General features: G+C 36.6%; 1 protein-coding gene across 1 annotated transcript in view; it reads right to left on the reverse strand.

Annotated features, from left to right (window-relative positions):
* Positions 1–1,972: 1,972 nt before the first annotated feature.
* PKN2 (protein kinase N2) overlaps positions 1,973–17,319 on the reverse strand; it is a 30,356-nt gene continuing 15,009 nt past the window's right edge. Inside the window, exons 4-21 of the mRNA XM_009583241.1 lie at positions 17,035–17,180; positions 16,723–16,936; positions 14,123–14,308; positions 13,705–13,814; positions 11,698–11,841; positions 11,484–11,559; positions 10,953–11,127; positions 10,561–10,690; positions 9,970–10,106; positions 9,802–9,877; positions 9,623–9,714; positions 8,376–8,552; positions 7,733–7,795; positions 7,555–7,631; positions 5,995–6,137; positions 4,525–4,632; positions 2,807–2,887; positions 1,973–2,726 (exon numbers count right to left, since the gene is read on the reverse strand). Of these exons, the coding sequence (XP_009581536.1) occupies positions 2,523–2,726; positions 2,807–2,887; positions 4,525–4,632; positions 5,995–6,137; positions 7,555–7,631; positions 7,733–7,795; positions 8,376–8,552; positions 9,623–9,714; positions 9,802–9,877; positions 9,970–10,106; positions 10,561–10,690; positions 10,953–11,127; positions 11,484–11,559; positions 11,698–11,841; positions 13,705–13,814; positions 14,123–14,308; positions 16,723–16,936; positions 17,035–17,180 (2,339 nt within the window). The 3' untranslated portion in view covers positions 1,973–2,522. The remainder of the gene's footprint in view (positions 2,727–2,806; positions 2,888–4,524; positions 4,633–5,994; positions 6,138–7,554; positions 7,632–7,732; positions 7,796–8,375; positions 8,553–9,622; positions 9,715–9,801; positions 9,878–9,969; positions 10,107–10,560; positions 10,691–10,952; positions 11,128–11,483; positions 11,560–11,697; positions 11,842–13,704; positions 13,815–14,122; positions 14,309–16,722; positions 16,937–17,034; positions 17,181–17,319) is intronic.

Consider the following 17,319-nt stretch of genomic DNA (forward strand, 5'->3'; position numbering starts at 1 on the left):
AAGCCTATGAAGGGAGAATGCTGATTCAAGCTGGCCAGACCTCAATAGACATGGTCTTCTCCTGCTCACCCAAGCAGGAGGCGGCTGCTTTCCTTCAGCCTCAGAAAGAAGGTATGCTCAGAGGTAATTATTTATTTTGATTTTTAAAAAAAATGAATGGAAGTACACTGAGCTACCACTAAGAGATTGGGTTTCTGTAAGTTCCCCTCCTGATTGCAAGTTCTTTTCTGAAATTACCTGTGGAGAAAACATGACAAGTCACTTCAAGAAACAGCAAAATCACATTTGGGACACGATTTACAAATTACTCTATTTAAAACTTTAATTTGTGATATTAATGACTGCAAAACACTTAGAATGACATTTGTTAAAGGCACATTTCATTTTAATGCATAGTGTACCATTCTAAAATATCCTAATTTCCTTACAAAGTGCTTGAGCAGCCACATACAGATAAAGTATAGCAAAATATATTTACAATCTAGGGTTTAAAATCTTAATCTGCCTAAAAATATTTAAAAAACTACAGAGATAAAATTAGTGCTTTCTTTCAGCTTAACTGGGTGAACATACCCTGCCCTCTAATTTTTTTTTTTTTAGTGATTTACTTAGATTAAAAAAAGATTTCTGTACAAGATGTAGTTACAAAAAAGTATTTTTGAGGATACTTTCATAAGTGTTAAGCACCCTGTTAGATGCTTATAATATATATTTGGGAACCAAAAAGGGTGAGCTGACTGTACCTCAAAAGTATTTGTTTAGCTAGATAGAGGAACATAATTTGTTTCTTATTAATTGAATCTGGAAACAAGTAATACCGAAAAGTTGACTCACTTGGCCAAACATGATTTGTGGAGCTGGTAGACATGCCTGCCTTGTTCCTGGGGGGTGTGTGCCTGATTTAGACCTATGTTAACCATTTTTTTTTTTCTCCCTAAGCCTCTCCCCTGCCTGACCCTGCAGGTCTGTCCAGCATCATGATTTTAAACAACCCCTTAGCGTTGCACACTCAAGTGGTTCACATTTCTTCTTTGAATGAATAAAATTACAAGTTTTGAATTCATTTGAGTGCTGATTCTCACTGTCGTAGCCCATGAACAGCAAACTCCTGGCTAGGATGAACCTGTGAGAGCACATACGCAATCAGCTCTGAATGGTGCTAGAGCTAAGGACCACATGGGAAATTTATTTTCCAAAAATTAACGTTTGCCCACAGAACACCAGATGCCAAAAACAGGTCTTGTTTACAAGTATGCACAGTGTCTGGTCTAAATTATTTTTCAACTTTTGAGGTACAGCTTTTAGTGTTAAGGGGTTTATAAAATATACACTGTTTTTATCAAAAATATTTATACATTCTGTTACAACATATTGCTTTTACCCTTAGTAACTGCCAATCTAAGTTCTGGAGTTCAGTGGCCTACAGGTATACAAATATTTTTTTCACTCGGTTCTATGTTGTTCACTTGGCCACTGTGCAAAATAAATGAAGTGGTATAATTAAATTACTTGCCTGGACATAAGAATACATTACAACTTCCAAATATACATGTTCACAGCATGTATACAGTGAAAATCCTTATGTTTTATAAAAGTGATATGATACTGTACAGCAGATACAGGATGATCTAGGTGGTTAGATACAGACTGGTTAACTTATCTGTCCACTCGGTGAGTGGGAAAGGCGTGAGTTTGAGTACAGAAGTGGAGGGGCTTGGGCAATGCATATGCTTTGCTCTTTGTGGTTAGACTGAGCAACATCCTTGTTACATTCTTCGTATCAACCAGGGTTTTAAGCCATGCTTAAAAAGCTTGAAGGCAAAACTGTTTGGCAAGTGGCTTTGGTAAACTTTCCGGATTTTTTCTGGGCTTGTAATGGAAGCACTTACACTGTTGTTATCTCAAAGGCAAGGCATTTAACATTTTTCCTAATAAATACCATAGAAAATTTACAAAACAAGGCATATCTGTTCTCAATACCATTATTTTAAGAACACAAGATGAAGGTGTATATAGAAATGTGTAGTTTTATAGACTGCACAAGATAATATTTAACTGCAATCATTCGCCTTCTCCAGCTAGAACCATGTTCTGTGAGAGTGTCATCAGTATCCTAAACTTCTATTTCAATGCAGCTGAGTAGAGATAAGTGATTACCTAGCTCAAAGTCTGCTTTTCTCACTTAAGGCAGATACTTTAAAAAGTGATGTTATCTGCTGTAGAAGAGTGAGAGAAACAGTACAGATCCACGTGTGCCTGTGTGTGGGAAGCTTAATACAGCCTGGGTTCACCAACTCAGCTTAAGAACTCCATAGACCTGCTTTCCAGTGCTCAGATAAAAAACAATGTACAAAGAGGCCACTCTTCACAAGAGTGTTAAAACAGTACTTAAAAGGATCTTCATGTGATTTAAAAAAAACCCAGAAGCTACAGGTGGCACAGAGAGCAATTGAAAGGTCGGTATTCTTCTGAGAGAGGCATTCTTGTGAGCCAGTCAGCTGGGGTTTCACAGTGTCTGGAAGTTAACACCAATCAGCAATGTAATCAAAATCTCTGAACATTTCCTGCTCCTCTTCTGAAAGTATCCTTGGTTCCCGAGGTGGAGTGAGGATAGGTGCTTCAGAGGTAAATTCGTCATCAAAATTACTAACATCTTCTCGTCCTCTAATGGTGGGTACAAAAGGAGGCTTCACCTTCTTGGCCAGTAAAGCATTCCAATCTATTAGCTGTAAAACAAACCAACTGATGTTTAGTTTCCTGTCTCTACTCCTTAGTGTCCTTTGAGATAATACTAGTTTGTACTCACCCTGAAGAAGTGATGCTTTTTCACATCCTCAGCATCTTTCTCTCCAGCTCCAAGACGCCGCTCTGGATTTCTTCGTAGCAGCTGACAAAACGTGAGATTTCAGTGCAAAATTCAGGGGTAGGGGGAGGAACTAGGGAGGATGAGTGCTACTGTGTAAGAGCCAACACCAAGATTGGATGGACAGTGAAATTCATACTGCCTGGCCTATAGAAAATTCTTGGTCCTCAAAGAAAGGGAAAGACAAAACTTTAGATGTACATAGCTAGACATAGCAGTGCTCTTTTAGAGATGCCTGAACCTGTTAGCACAATTCCACCAGCAGCCTAGCTATGAACATGCAGAGAGCAGACTCATCTGTCTCACTGCAGATCTGCGGTACCAAGTCTTGGTTCCTGAGGTGATTTGTGGGGCTAGTGTTCAGCACAGAGACACTGAAAAGTGTGCTTTTTGCTGGAAAGGATACAGCATTTACATAAGCTAGTATTGCTTGCCTCAGAAGAGAGACTGCTCTGCTGTCTCCTGTGCCCGGCTATTTCACAGCAGTTGATTTACCAGGAGAGGGTTGAATGCCGCTTTACACACCCAGACAAATAAAAGGGTTTTCCAGTTCACACCAAAAGTCAGATGCTCCCACTTATGAATCATGCTGTGAGCAGACCCCTGTTCCCAGCAGAGTGCCTCTCGTCAGGGTGAGTTGATAACGTTAATGATGAAGCTATCAAAAAATAACATCTACTATATTATGTAGGAATTTCTCAGATGGGAACAGTGCGCACACAGCTACAACTAGTAAACTGCAAGCACAAGGTTCCTGGTACGCATGTTCTGGGTGCAGTGTAGCAGTCCCCTGTGGATTTTGGCATGATAATTTTCACAGTAAAAATACCCTCCCCAGGGACTGCCTTAAAACTGTATTCTTCCTTCTTTCGCTAGACAAACACTCTCTCTCTGGGAGTAAGCAATCATTTTAAGCTATAGAATATTTCCGCTAATACTTAAATACTTACGTCACAGTAGTTACTGTGACATGCTTTAACTTACGCGCTGCAGCACGTTGCTGAATTGGGTGCTAGACTGATACATGTCTGACACTGAGTAAGTGGAGAGGCTGCTTCCAAAGGCTTTGAATCGCCTCCAGTAGATGCCTTTCTATCAACTGTGATAAACTTTGACAGGTTCAAGCATCTTCTTTAGATAAGTAGAGGCATTACACTAAGGAATAGCACTAATAACAATCATAAACAAAATCAGCTGTTCTTTGCCAAGAATGGGACTGCAGATGTCATGTGTATGGTGTTCCCTGCCCCAGCTGGAATGAAACCAAAAAGATTTAGAAGTCCTTGAATTAAAATATTCATGTGACAGTGTTAATCTACCAAATAGGTCAATGCAGCAGTGTTCTGCTAGGAAAAGAGAACTGAATTTCTCTAGTTAGATATCACTAGGAAACTTAGTTCATAGAGAAAATAGCACTTTTAGTGTTTTACATTCTAAAAAGAAAAACTTGCTCCTGAATAAAGTGGAATGGCACCGACAGTTTTCATTTAAGGTGACAGCATGGCACAGCATAAATGAATCAAGTCTGAAATTTAATTATAGAAAAAAAAATACCAAGCGTAGGTTCTTAAAGTATTTTCTTCCTCACAAAAATAATTAATTTACTTAATGTTGAAGAGGAAACAGGAAAAGAGAGGAATACTGTAATATTATGTTCTTACCCGTCTCATTATAGAGATGGCTTCTGTAGACAGAAATCGTGGATATCTTACTTCATCATTTACAATACTGTCAAACACCTCCTCTTCATCATCTCCAGGGAAGGGAGACTATAATGAAAGTAAAAAAAAAAAAAAAAAAAAAAAAAATACTATTAAAGGGGCTTAAAAATCACTTACGGTTGAAAACAAAATATATTCAGCTGACAGTTTGGAATTAGACACCCTGAAATGAAGTCTTCCTTTTCCCAGAAACAGATATGGTAGTTTTCCATAAGGAATAGTAGAAAAGTTGGTATTATCCCTTATTTTTTACTGAAGGACTATGTTTTAAAAATGCACTTTTAGAAGTAGAAACACCTAGAACTGGGATCTTCTTTGAACTCTGACACAAGATACACAGGGAATGTGGAAAGTACATATCAGCTCTTCTTTGGGACAGCTGCCATTCACAAATAACGTGGTCAAGACTAATTTGTTTTTGTAATATCTTTAGCGTGTTACAGCTCAAGGGTTTTCAAACTGTTTTGAAGTGGCCCGACAGATGTACACGACACCCTACAAGCTTTTTGTCCTTTTTTTACCTGAAAGTAAGTGAAAGAAAGTTGAATGATCATCTTTTTTTGAAAAAGAACAAAATGATGAGCAAAGCTATAGTTTTTCTCTGGTTTTTAGCATGTAAGCCATCACTGTGCTACCTGGGAGATACTACAACAAAATGGACCAGAAGGTAAAGCAATATACGCAATGGTAAATAACTATTCAATAGTGATTTATTTATATCAGCTCATTTACATGGAACTGGGGCACTCTATTTTAGTGCATGTGTAATTCAAATGGTCAACAGCATTGCGTTTGGCATAACCTTTCACTACTATCCAGTTTTATGCACGAAAGCTCACTTGCATTCAAGCTACAGGAGTTAAGGAGTTTATTTTCTCCCCAAAAGCATTTGAAAGCAGACTGCTATAGCTGTACACATCCAAATTTGATGGTAACAGATGTGTGTTGGAAACTAAGCTCCCCAAAACCAGATGTGCTATGTTCTTGCTTAGAAACACTGATATGAATGTGCCATTACTGTAATTTGATTTAAGGCATAATGATGTAATTAAAAACAAAATAAAACAAAAGTCTAGAGGTTAAGTCTTGGACCAGCTACAACTCATTCACTTCCACAATTGCTGATCATTCAAGCTCATGACATGACTCATCAACTTCTACAGCATTACAGCAGCTAGTATCAGGTAAGTAGCTGCTTAGTATTTAATATTTCTTTCTCTTGATGAAACACATTAAGATGCTCACTATAAAACTAGGTATGCCTCTACGTACTGTATATACAAGTATTGATACAACTGTGACAGTTGTAGGTAGGGCATATTAAATGTTGACAGGCTGGTTATCTTGAGTTTTGTAACCTTTTTAACGTATGTTAGTTTCATGACTCCATTGTATCTTACTAGAACTTACCTCACCCACTAGCATCTCATAGATAAGTACACCAAGACCCCACCAGTCTACAGCTCTTGTATAGGAAGTTTCTGTCAGCACCTCTGGAGCAAGAAATTCCGGTGTGCCACAGAATGTGCTTGTTCTGTCTCCAAATCCCATTCCTGAAAAGTTACAGTTAATGAAAAGCAAGCAGTATTTTCTGCCATTCTACAACCTATTCCTCCAGCAAGTAAAACCTCTCTAGAGCAACTTCAGCTAATACTGTGGTTCCAGGGCCTGTCCTGAAGGCTCAGGCCAATGAGGTAAAACATTCCCCCATTCTTCCCTCCCATGCCCTTGTTCCATGTGTGCTTCAGTATAAGTTTGTCTATCCCTAACTATACGCAGTGAGCCAAATTAAGCTTCCAGTTACACCTTTGTCACCCAGTTATCTTTGCTTGGAAAGATACAAACGATCTTACACTGTATTTCTACTAGCTAGTAGAAGAAAATGTGGTACACTAGTTTAGTCAAACATGCCTACTATGGATGCTTCTGTAGTGGCAAAAGTACGTATAGTAAAGTAAAACATGGAGTGTAGTGAAACAACTTGGAGCAAAATGAGCCCTGTATATTTGCAAGAGGAACACAGTTTGGGACGTCAGCGCCACAAGGACTGATGTGACACTACAAGTGGAAGTGCTGCAGAAAGCTTAAGAAAACCTTTAATTGTAGTAGTCGGTAAACCAAAGAGCTTTCCTTGTCCTCGTCTCCTTTTGTCATTTATGGAACTTGTTTGTGGCTAAAGTCACAGGACTTGCCCTAGGATATTAAAGACAACAGTAATGTTTGACCACTACTGAATTTACTAAATTCCCTCTTAGGCTATCTAAAAGGAAAAGATACGGAGGACAGGCTATATGAATTGGAGAAGGAAATGGACCTTTCCAGATCTTCCCCCCCAATGGGGTTTGAGAGACACTGCAATTTCAGTTGCTACTTCTATTTTATGTCTTACTTGAAAAGTAGTTGCCAGTAGTGGGATGCTTGAAAGTAACTTTCTAGCATATAGGCTTCCCTTCTGGGATAAATTTCTCTATTTTAACTATAGTATACTTTGCATGTCATTTCTATATACTTAAGAGTTGCGACTATTTCAGAGTTAAAAAAATAGATAATGACTTTGTAAACAAGTAAAAGTGAGGTATGGATTATAATGGTATTGATTTCATTGTACAGTGTCAACATGTTTAGAATGAGGAAAAACACCTAATGCTTTTTCTGCTAACTTGTAAAATGCAGCAGTATGCCGCCTTAATAAGCAGAGATATGATGAAGTAAGAATCCGAATAGGCAATGCTCACAACTGAAAAAAAAGAAAAAAAAAAAAAAAAAATAGGGCTAGGCTCAGATGCTCCTGATATTTCCCTACTAAGGAACTTCCTCCTATCTCCACATCTGTACAATCAGAGATGTATTTTCTCCTTCAAATGATACAGGCTAAGTATATACTATACACATTTGGCAGTCCACAAGTCTCAAGGAACAGTCAAGACAGACTACGGAATTCCCCTAGAAAGAAAATTTAAGGGCCATTACCTTCTTTGCAAAGACCAAAGTCAGCAATTTTCACAAAGCCTTCTGTGTCCAGCAATAAGTTATCCAACTTCAAATCTCTAATGAACATTTGAGAACAAAATTGCATCACTGATGTTTCTTCAGTACTATTCAGAATAGCTGAAATTCATCTGTTGGAAATGGGTCAATGACTACTTACCTATATACTATTTTGTGTTCATGTAAATACTGAAGTCCAAGAACCACACATGCAGCATAGAATCTGTTGAAAAATTAAAATTTCAATGGATTTTAGTCTTGCTTTTCAGAATGTGAAGTCCATTATTATTGATCGTTCTTACTAACCATCTTCTGATGTTTTTTCAGGTACAGATTGGTTTTATACAAGGTCAGAGTTTTAAAGCCAGGTGGCAAAAATGCTTAAACTTGCAGCTTTCAAGCTGTAGTATGTTCGTTTGGCCTGGAGGATAGATTTTCTGTAGTGTCCTCTGCCATGGCATTGAAGGATTTCTAATTTGGCTTATTCTTTCCTTTTTTAGCCTTGACTGCTATTTTAACTTTTCATTTAGCTTTTTTATGTAATCTTTTTTTAAAAAAAAAAAAGTATTATAAACATTAAATATTTGTATATAATTTTTGAATTCAGTGTAGATTCAGGCACATTAAAACTGCATGTGTCTTTTTCTAGCAAAATCAGCTAGAATCTCTCACCCTTTTAAAAACTTAAACAGTATTTACTGAAATGACATAATGTAGAGGCATGTGGTGATAAAGATCTTAGTTCTTATCCACTGAACAAAATGCCCTTCACTTAATGCCACAAAAAAGGGATGGATACTCACACTGCTCTTGGTTCAGAGAAGACATCAGTATGAATGTGCATCATCAGATCCCCACCAGCAGCATATTCCATTACAAAGCAAACGTGATCTTTGGTTTGGAAACAAGCAAAAAGGTTCACCAAGAAGGGATGTCTTACACTATTCACAGTTTCAAATATTCGCTTTTCACACATCAAGCTGCAAACAGAAAATCAGTAAAAATTTAAAGCTGAATCCTGAACCACAATTTTTCAACTCTCAGAAGCTGTTGGTAGTTTATACCTTATGTTTTTTCCTGTATTCCTCAGGATAAGGTAAAAACGTTTTTTGTTTCAAGAGAGAGGTTTTAATACTTGCACACACATTAAGTTGATGCCAGGATTTCCACGAAGTTACATTTAGCTTTTACAAACGAAAAAGGAAATCTAGCAGTCCATGAAAACTGTACCCTGCCAATTTTCCTTCCAAATACTCAGACCTGCATTAAGTATGCATCGATATCATGTGACATTAGCTTCAATCCATTTTTATTTTGATTGTATACAATACATAAAAAGTGGAAAACCAGTAACAATATTATAGCCATCTAACTACAGTAATCCCAGATTATTTCTCTTTAAGACAATTGGTTAATTTGTAGCTTATTCTTAATACAGTTATCTTTCTTCCTGCAAGTCAAATGAATACAGTCACTATTAAACAGTTGTAAAAGTACCTTCTTGCACTAAAACTAGACAGTTTTGTAACTGCCACTTCACTTCCAAGCAAAGAAAAAAATCTGAGTTTTGGGGCAAAAAGATTAAAAAAACCACAAGAGTGGAGTATACAGAGGACTTAAGGGAAAATATGTTGGACAAAGTATGACAGTAAGTTACAGGTTGCGAAATACCATCATAGGTGTTTCTACCAGTAAAGAAAAAAGTCACTGTCCTCCTGAAATGTGATAGAATTCTATAGAACAAGTAATTAGAATAAATAATTGCAAGAGAACCTAAATGAAAAACAGGATTAGCTTTAAGTCAGAGCTGTAGTACAGGCATGGTAAGAGGGGCACTAAAACAAATCAGTATTCCTGAGCTGCACTGCTCCCTCCTTGCCCCAGAAGAAAGACTACATGTCTGCAGCAGCCAACTAAGCAGGGAGATGACAACTTGTTTTGCTCTTTCACTGAATTTAACTACTGTTTGGTAGAGCTTACAGTTGTGTTGCATGCAGAAAGAAAACAGGATTGATTTATGGACTCCATGTATTGTATTTTAGAAACTGACCTGTCTACTTCATCACGAGCGACAATATCTCCTTTCTTTAAGGCTTTAATAGCAAACATCTCATTTGTGTTTTTGTACTCTGCCAACAGCACCTAGAACAGAAGATAAGCGATTCATTTAAGAGCTATATCTAGTTTTTGATATAGCCTTGACATTTGATATAGCCTTTTGACATTTACCTTTCCAAAATGTCCTCTGCCGAGCACAGCACAACATCTGAAATCCTTCAGACTGAATTGAAATCTTTGTTGTGATCTATGTAAAATAAAAAGAGAGTCAAAAATCTTCTAGTTTGTTAACTTTAAGAAATATTATTTGGATCAACAGCAAACCCACTGCATTTTTACCTTCTATCTTCAGGCTCTCGGGTGTTGGTATATTTTATGTCTGAATGGGGAGCATCTGGCTCACAGATTATTTCAGGCTGGAGTTTTGGGACAACACTATTTCTGCCATTTTCAAAATCAAAAGTTGTTACTTCATCCTGTGAAGAAAAAGAAGTCTGAAAATTTAAAACTGATTGCGAAGGCAAATGAATGCAGAATTTTTAGTATAAGCATGTGAAATTCTTAACACAAGATTTATCTAAGCTAAAATGATACACTTTAAGACGATACAGATAAGCAAGCTTTTAACAGACTGATGAAACCTATTGCTCCACTCATTCTGCTCTTCGTTAATAAAACCATTTTCTCCTGAATACTCTAATGATTTTGGGCTTTTGTTTTTTCTGTGGTAGAACCAATGACATGGAGAGTTAAACACCAACCATAGAAACAGCTTGCCATCAAAAGTAATCACAGAATTCTGTTGAGACAATTCTGTATGTGTAAGTTAAGGGAGCATATACTGAAATATAAGGGAAGAAATCCATCATAAAGGTGCCAATACTACAATCTTGTTAAACTGTATAGCCCGAAATTCTTAAAGTTACATGCCTGAGATGGCACATCAGGAACCTTTATCTCAGAGGAAGATTCACATATTTCTCCAAGGGAAGATGCACGGGGTGGAGCAGGTGGAGGCTCAGGCTCAAGTTCAAAGTCCAATTTGGCTACAGGAGAGTCACTGGCAAGAAAATAAATAACTCCTCAGTGTATAGCAGAGACTTTTAATAGTATGAAAACCAACTTAAAACTGCATGTTATGTAAAAAACAAATCTTGTGTGTGTAGATCTGTCTATAAAATGGATGTCCAAAATGAAAACATTGGAAGGTCTGCAGTCTTGCAGAATAAACAGATTTGACATACATTACGTATATTAGGGCATAAGCATCTCACTGTTACTCTTGCTCTTCAAAGTACTTAAAAATTGTAGATATCACCTACCTGGCTGGCAGTGTTAGTTCAGGAATGTGTGCATCAACCACTGGCCCAGTAGCAGGCACTGGTGCTTGAGGGCTGAAGGTGCCAGAGTGATTTACTGTAGGAATAGCTCTTCTTACCAGCCTTCCCCAAGTGGCAATATTAATATTCATTTGAGGAGCTCTGAGAAATGTTTTGCCTGTGGATATTGTGAAAAAAGAAAATAGAGTGCAAGTAATTTCCTTATTATTACCAAAAGCTATAATTAAAAAAAATTCATATTCATCAGTTTATGAAGAACAAACAGAATTTGTCATATTCCTTAGCAATTCCTAATTATTCACTATTAAATGCTAATGTGTAATAAGGAATTCTAAAACAAAACATTTCTAAATGCAATGCCAAATCCTTCATTATCAAGAGCTTTATTCACAGGCAAATATTAGGTCTCTGTATTTACAAAAAAAAAAAAACAAAAACAAAACAAAAAAAAAAAAAACCCCATCACAGATCTGTACAATTTTTAAGCTTTACATGTTTATATTAAACAATCACCTTGCTGTTTTGAAAAAATTTTCTTCTGTCTCTGGAGTTTTGGTCTTCTTTCAATAACTGGATTAAAAAACGTAACCTGCAGTTCAAATAATGTGTGTTACAATTCAAGTTTCAGAACAAAATGCATTCTTAAAAGTTTACGAAAAACTTCTTAAATTATTCTGCAACATACTACTTGCAAGTATGCTCAAGTGCTTCAAAGAAACATTCTTACCTCTGCAAAGAGAGTGCCCTGGGGTTCAAGATAGAGACACATGCCATGCCGTTGGTTATCCAGGAAATCTTCCAACCTCAGAAACTTTACTGCACACAAAGATCTCCAGTCACGCCAATAAACTGAGATTTCTAATTCACGTGACTACAACAGGAAACATATACAGAGGAAATGACTTACTAGTAATTGTTCTGCAAGAGTTACCTCTGTACAATCATAAGATCTAGCAACTCAAGGATAAAGATGCAGAGCTGTTACTTTAAAAGAGTGCCAGGACTAACTAGCCATATTGAGCAAGCTCTCACTAGGATGACTGTAGCATTCCACTTCAGTTCAGATGTGATCGCCAGTGTCCAAGTAAAAGTATAAGTGTAAAATTCCCCCAAGAGTAGAAGGAGAGAGTCACAGTCACCAGACTTTTTGAGTCAGTCTAACAACAGTGCTAGTTCAAGATATTCTAGTTCAAGCTCTGACAACAAATTTTTACCTGTGTTTAGAAACCTCATCTTTACTAGTTTTCCATGTTTTTTACAATTATCAATTGCATTTCACAGCTGCATAATGACATTTTAGTACCTGCAAAATCATGATGCAAGACTTTATACAGTATCGCTAGAAATACATACAGTTTTTGTAGCACAGTTGTGAAAAGGGGCCAAAAACTTTAAACTAACAAGAACTACTGCTATATCTTATCTTGCTGGTGGGATTCATATATTCTTAGGGCGTCTTATATGCTTGTTACAAAAGCTTGTTACAAAATGTGAAGAATCCTGCAATACAATATAACAGCAGCATTGTATGTTACTAAGTTCAGTTAGCATAGTTTAATTCCATCACGATGCATCAATTTACTGTCTTTATATGACAGTCGTAGGTTTTCAAAGAAACAAAAGTTAAGAAGAAGCAACAGATAAAAAAAAAGATGGGGTTTGGAATGTGCATTTCAAATACTGAAGGATCTCTGGTCATGCCCAGCAGAAGCAAGGTCCTTTTCTGGCACCAAAAAGCATCTAATATTGAGTTCTTAAACAGTGAACATGACACATACTAGGCTGGTAGGAGCAGCTACTAAACTTTGACTAGTTCTAGTCTTAATCTGAGAATAATCAAGGCTTCAGGACTTCAGGACTCCACAGCTGCTAGTTTTGTTCTGCACTACTCCTAATCAGAACCTGAATTTCTCTACCTGCAGGTCTAAAACTGCTTCCTTCCTAGATGGAAGGAATCTGGTTCGGGGCTTGAAGGGGTGGGGTGAGGTGGGGAGAGAGCAAAAACAGGAAGGTGGCTTTTTTTTTCCCCCTCATTTGTTTTAAATATATACTGGAGATAACATTTAGGCTTTTAAAATATAGTTTAATTTTCAGTCTATTTTAAACACTGATGAAAAAAAAAATCCTTGTACCTTAAAATACTATGACTATCAGGTATCTAAAAAACAAACGCTTGATTAAACCTATATAACACAAATTCTCTTCAAAAAGTGTGAGGAAAGAAACATCAAGTATCATTTCTATACTTGCGTCCTCCAAGTAACATTTAAAGTTCTAGGAAAAAAACTATTAGTGAATTTATTTATTATTCCTGAAGTTGATCAGCTTCACCTGAAAACACTTTTACAGAAGCACTGTAAAAACTCTATGACATAGCTTTACCAAAATATCAAAACTGTATCTGATATTAGAATTTACTAATAAATAATTAGAAGTTGATGATCCTAATAAAAATTTAAGCACTGTCTGTCACAGGCTAAAAAGATGCTAAGTATTAGATCTTGGACAAAAATATTATGTCAGTTTGTAGGCCAGAAAAGGTAAAATTTCTAGAATGCCAGCCCAGCTTAACAGCTTAATGCCAGGGAGCTCATTCTGTTAAGGATAGGAATACTTCCACATATGAAATTTGAACATAATCACAGCAAGAGGGGAGAAAAAAAAAAAAAAAGCAACATGAAATTAATGTAAAGAATCGACTATAGCTGTCAATGAAGTAAGACCACATTTTTACCCTGTCTAGTTCCAGTGTAAATTTCTGATCCCATGACTGATTGGAAATAGGTTTCCAGCTAGTTTGACCAACCACAGTGTTATCCAGCTTCAGTACAGCACAGACTTCATCTGTAAGTAAAGTACACAAACTCAGCTTAAATCTTTAAGAGGATTTTCCACAAACAAAAAAATCTTCAGTAAGTTTCCCTGAAAAATGTAATCTCATATTTAATTGGTTCTTATGAGCATAATGGTGTGGTTGTGTGTTGGTGTTTTTGTTTGTTTGTTTGTTTTTTTAAAAAACTTGACAGATGAAGAAACAGATAAGTTCAAAGCTTCAAATCAATTTAGTATTTTAAATTACAGAACATGGCATGCACATTAAAATGTAAATAAAAGATATGCATAAAAATAAGAGAAGTAAGAGTATACTGAACTGGACAAGTCATCAGTTTTCAGAAGGTTTCTACTACTCCCACTTTTACTTTTACTGGTTCTGCTCATGAAAGATGATCTGGCTTCATTTGGACTCCAACCGGGTAGCGTAATCGATGTGGCTTTTGATCGACCAGGGACGTTTTCCAAAATATCTTGGCAGCCCATCAGCCTAACTTCCAGGGTACCTAGGACAAGACAGACAATGATTTATCAAAGATTTCTTTTCTTAAGTAAACAAAGTGAATGACTAATGATTGATTTATGGCATTAGCTCACATTCTGACGCCCACAGGGTATAACAGAAGTATCAGATGAAATCAAAAGACAGATCTAAGACAGACAAATATACTGAAAATAAGCATTAAGAGTCAAATATGTGGGACTCAACCTTCTAGAAGGAGCAACAGTTCACCAAAATAACACATCGCTTCAGTAATTAAAATCAACACATTGACTATTGAGACTACAAATTTGTTTAAGATATATTCAGAAATCACATTTGCCTGCTGCATGCTGAAGTCAAATTTGAGTTAGTACATAAGTCAGAATCATTGAATTGTTCCAACTTGACTGAATTTGGATTTATAAAAGCTGAGACAAGAAGCTACTCTTCAAAATCTTCTACATCTTTAACCAAATGAGGCATAGAGGCTGCTGTTCTAATTTAAGAGAGTTTCCTCCAGCAGCACAGAAACATCTGAATACCACAGATGGTTACAAGAACGGTAGGCTTACCTCATCCTGTACAAGATAGCATCTGTAAAACTGTGACACCACTGGCACTAACAAAATTAACTACTAGAAGTGGTGAAATTAGCCAGTTCATAATCATACTGTCAGCTAGAAATGCAAGTCCTAAATGCAGTGTTCTTTTAACAGCAAATGTACTTAACTGTGAAACTTAAAAGTACTCCTTCGTAACAGAAACTTAAGTCAGTCTTGACCTAAAAATGGTCTGGCAACATTAGAGCCCACAGAACAGACACCAAGAAACCAGTCTGAGAAGAAATCCCATCCTGTAGGGAACTAACAGCTGTAAGTGACCGCTACGCAGGTTAAAAGGTAAAAGAATACTTCATTCCCAAACTCTGTTTAGACAACAAAAAAGAAATTAATAAGCATAAAGGCTATAATCTTGTATAAGGACTGGTTGCATATCAGAAAGTTCTGTTGATGCACTTTAAAAAATATTACAGTAGCACTGATGTATTTTTCACAAAGCATTAGCAGCAAAACACAAAGACACCGTTCATTTAAATCCAGTTCAATACAAAAGCTCTTTGTGTAGCCAGTATGAAAGTGAAACTATTAAGAACTTCACAAGCATGTAGCTCTGTTTTAATCATTCCTATTAGAAACTGTTCATATGTATTAGTAAATCATGTTTAAAGAGGAATTATTTGATGAAAAAAATTCCCCTCACCAGTCTGCAACTTTACAAGGGCTCTTGGCTGAGGCCCTGATGCTTTTTACCCTTTGCTACGTGTCTTACTGAAACAAAATGGAAGACGAAGTAGACTCGCTCCATTTTATTATTATTGCAGCTCAGCTGAAGAGTTCCTCTTTTTGTTTTAAAACATAACCCCACAGTACTTCAAAACTAAATTCTGGTTTCAGTTATAATGTATAACTAGAGTAACATTTGAATTACAGATTGTTTTTGTAATAAACTTACTCTATTAATAGTTGGTTTAATAGTTACATGTAAATTGTTTTAGGAAATAAAACAAAAACCCAAACCTATCTGTACTAGTAATTCTTATATGACCACTTATTAAAGCAACGTACCCCCAAGTAGTCAAAAGTATTTGCTTTTCCTTAAGAACACTGGGAGGCAAATGTTTAAGAGCTTTGTTAAAGTATGGCTCATCGCTTGAAACAGTTTACTTCCAATGAAGGACAACAATTACAGATGAACCCAAACGATGAGAAGTTCCCAAGTCTTATATTTATATATAAATGTACTGTACCCTCACAGTAGGCTAAGCCTCCTGAAAAAAAAAAAAAATCTCCATGTTTAATTGCAAGGAAAACAATTCACACCAATAAATAGAGGCTTCAACAGTTCCATGCATGTTTGTTAGGATCTCCCTCTTTGGTTTAGAAATATAACGCATGTTTTGGTAGCATAAATCTCACCTTCTAGGAAGCCAGTGTGGTCCAGTGGGTAAAATAGGGACTGGGAGAAAAGCTGGGTGCCTACCTCCAGCTCTGCCACTGACTTGTTGTATGACCAGGGCAAGTCACTTAACCCCCTTCTGCACCTCAGTTTCCCCATCTGTAAAATGGGGATAATGATACTTACCCACCTTTTAAAGTGCTTGATAATCTAAAGATGAAAGGCGTTAAGGTAAACGCTAGTAATATTGTTCCACAGTGACCTAACTTAAGGCCAGAACTTCACTTTTTCAATAGGATTATAAAAAGGTCAACAAATAAATCAAAGAAACTTATCTGCATTTTTTTGGCACATAGACACTTGGAAATGCTAAATGCCTTTGTCTATGAAAATGAAATATGTCCAGAAAGAAAGTTGGCATTAAACACTTGTTTTAAACCATTTAATAAAATAAAATTTAAAAAGCTCCATAAATCATACCTGTTAAAGCTGCTGGTTTGGACAGTGTACTATACTGGTTTTGAGTAGATATTACACTTTGACGAGGACTTAACGTGGGTGAAGAGACCAATGAAAGCTCCTCTATAATAATACTGCTTTTGGGATGGTTTTTAGGAAGTTCATTCAATCTCTGTTCCAGTGAATACTTCAAGAGGTCCAACTTCTGGCTTGATTCATTAAATCTTGCTTGTGCCTTTTTAAAATAATAAAAAAAAATTGAAATATTTCAATTTTCTTTTTGTGAAAGAACACTTAAAATAAAGTATCAAAAATTGTAATGACGTAAATTACTTCTGAAAGTGCCTTTCTGTCGGTAACTTTGCCAGATCCAAGTAATTTCATCACATTTTTTGCACCTTCTGCTACAGCATACTCTATCCTAAAATGGTGCCGTAATTCTTCCATTCGGAGTTCAAGAGGGCTTATCACAGGTTTTGCTGCAAAGAGATATAAACAAACAATCTTCACTGAAGACCATGCCCATGTTTAATTTCTTTAATATTAACCTCTCCCCCATATAAACAGAGGGGAGGGGAGAAAAAAAGGGAAAGAAGGGGCGGGGTGGGGGGGGGGGGG

The sequence above is a fragment of the Fulmarus glacialis genome, unplaced genomic scaffold (genome assembly GCF_000690835.1).
Source record: "Fulmarus glacialis isolate BGI_N327 unplaced genomic scaffold, ASM69083v1 scaffold14258, whole genome shotgun sequence".
In the NCBI taxonomy this organism is placed as follows: Eukaryota; Metazoa; Chordata; class Aves; order Procellariiformes; family Procellariidae; genus Fulmarus; species Fulmarus glacialis.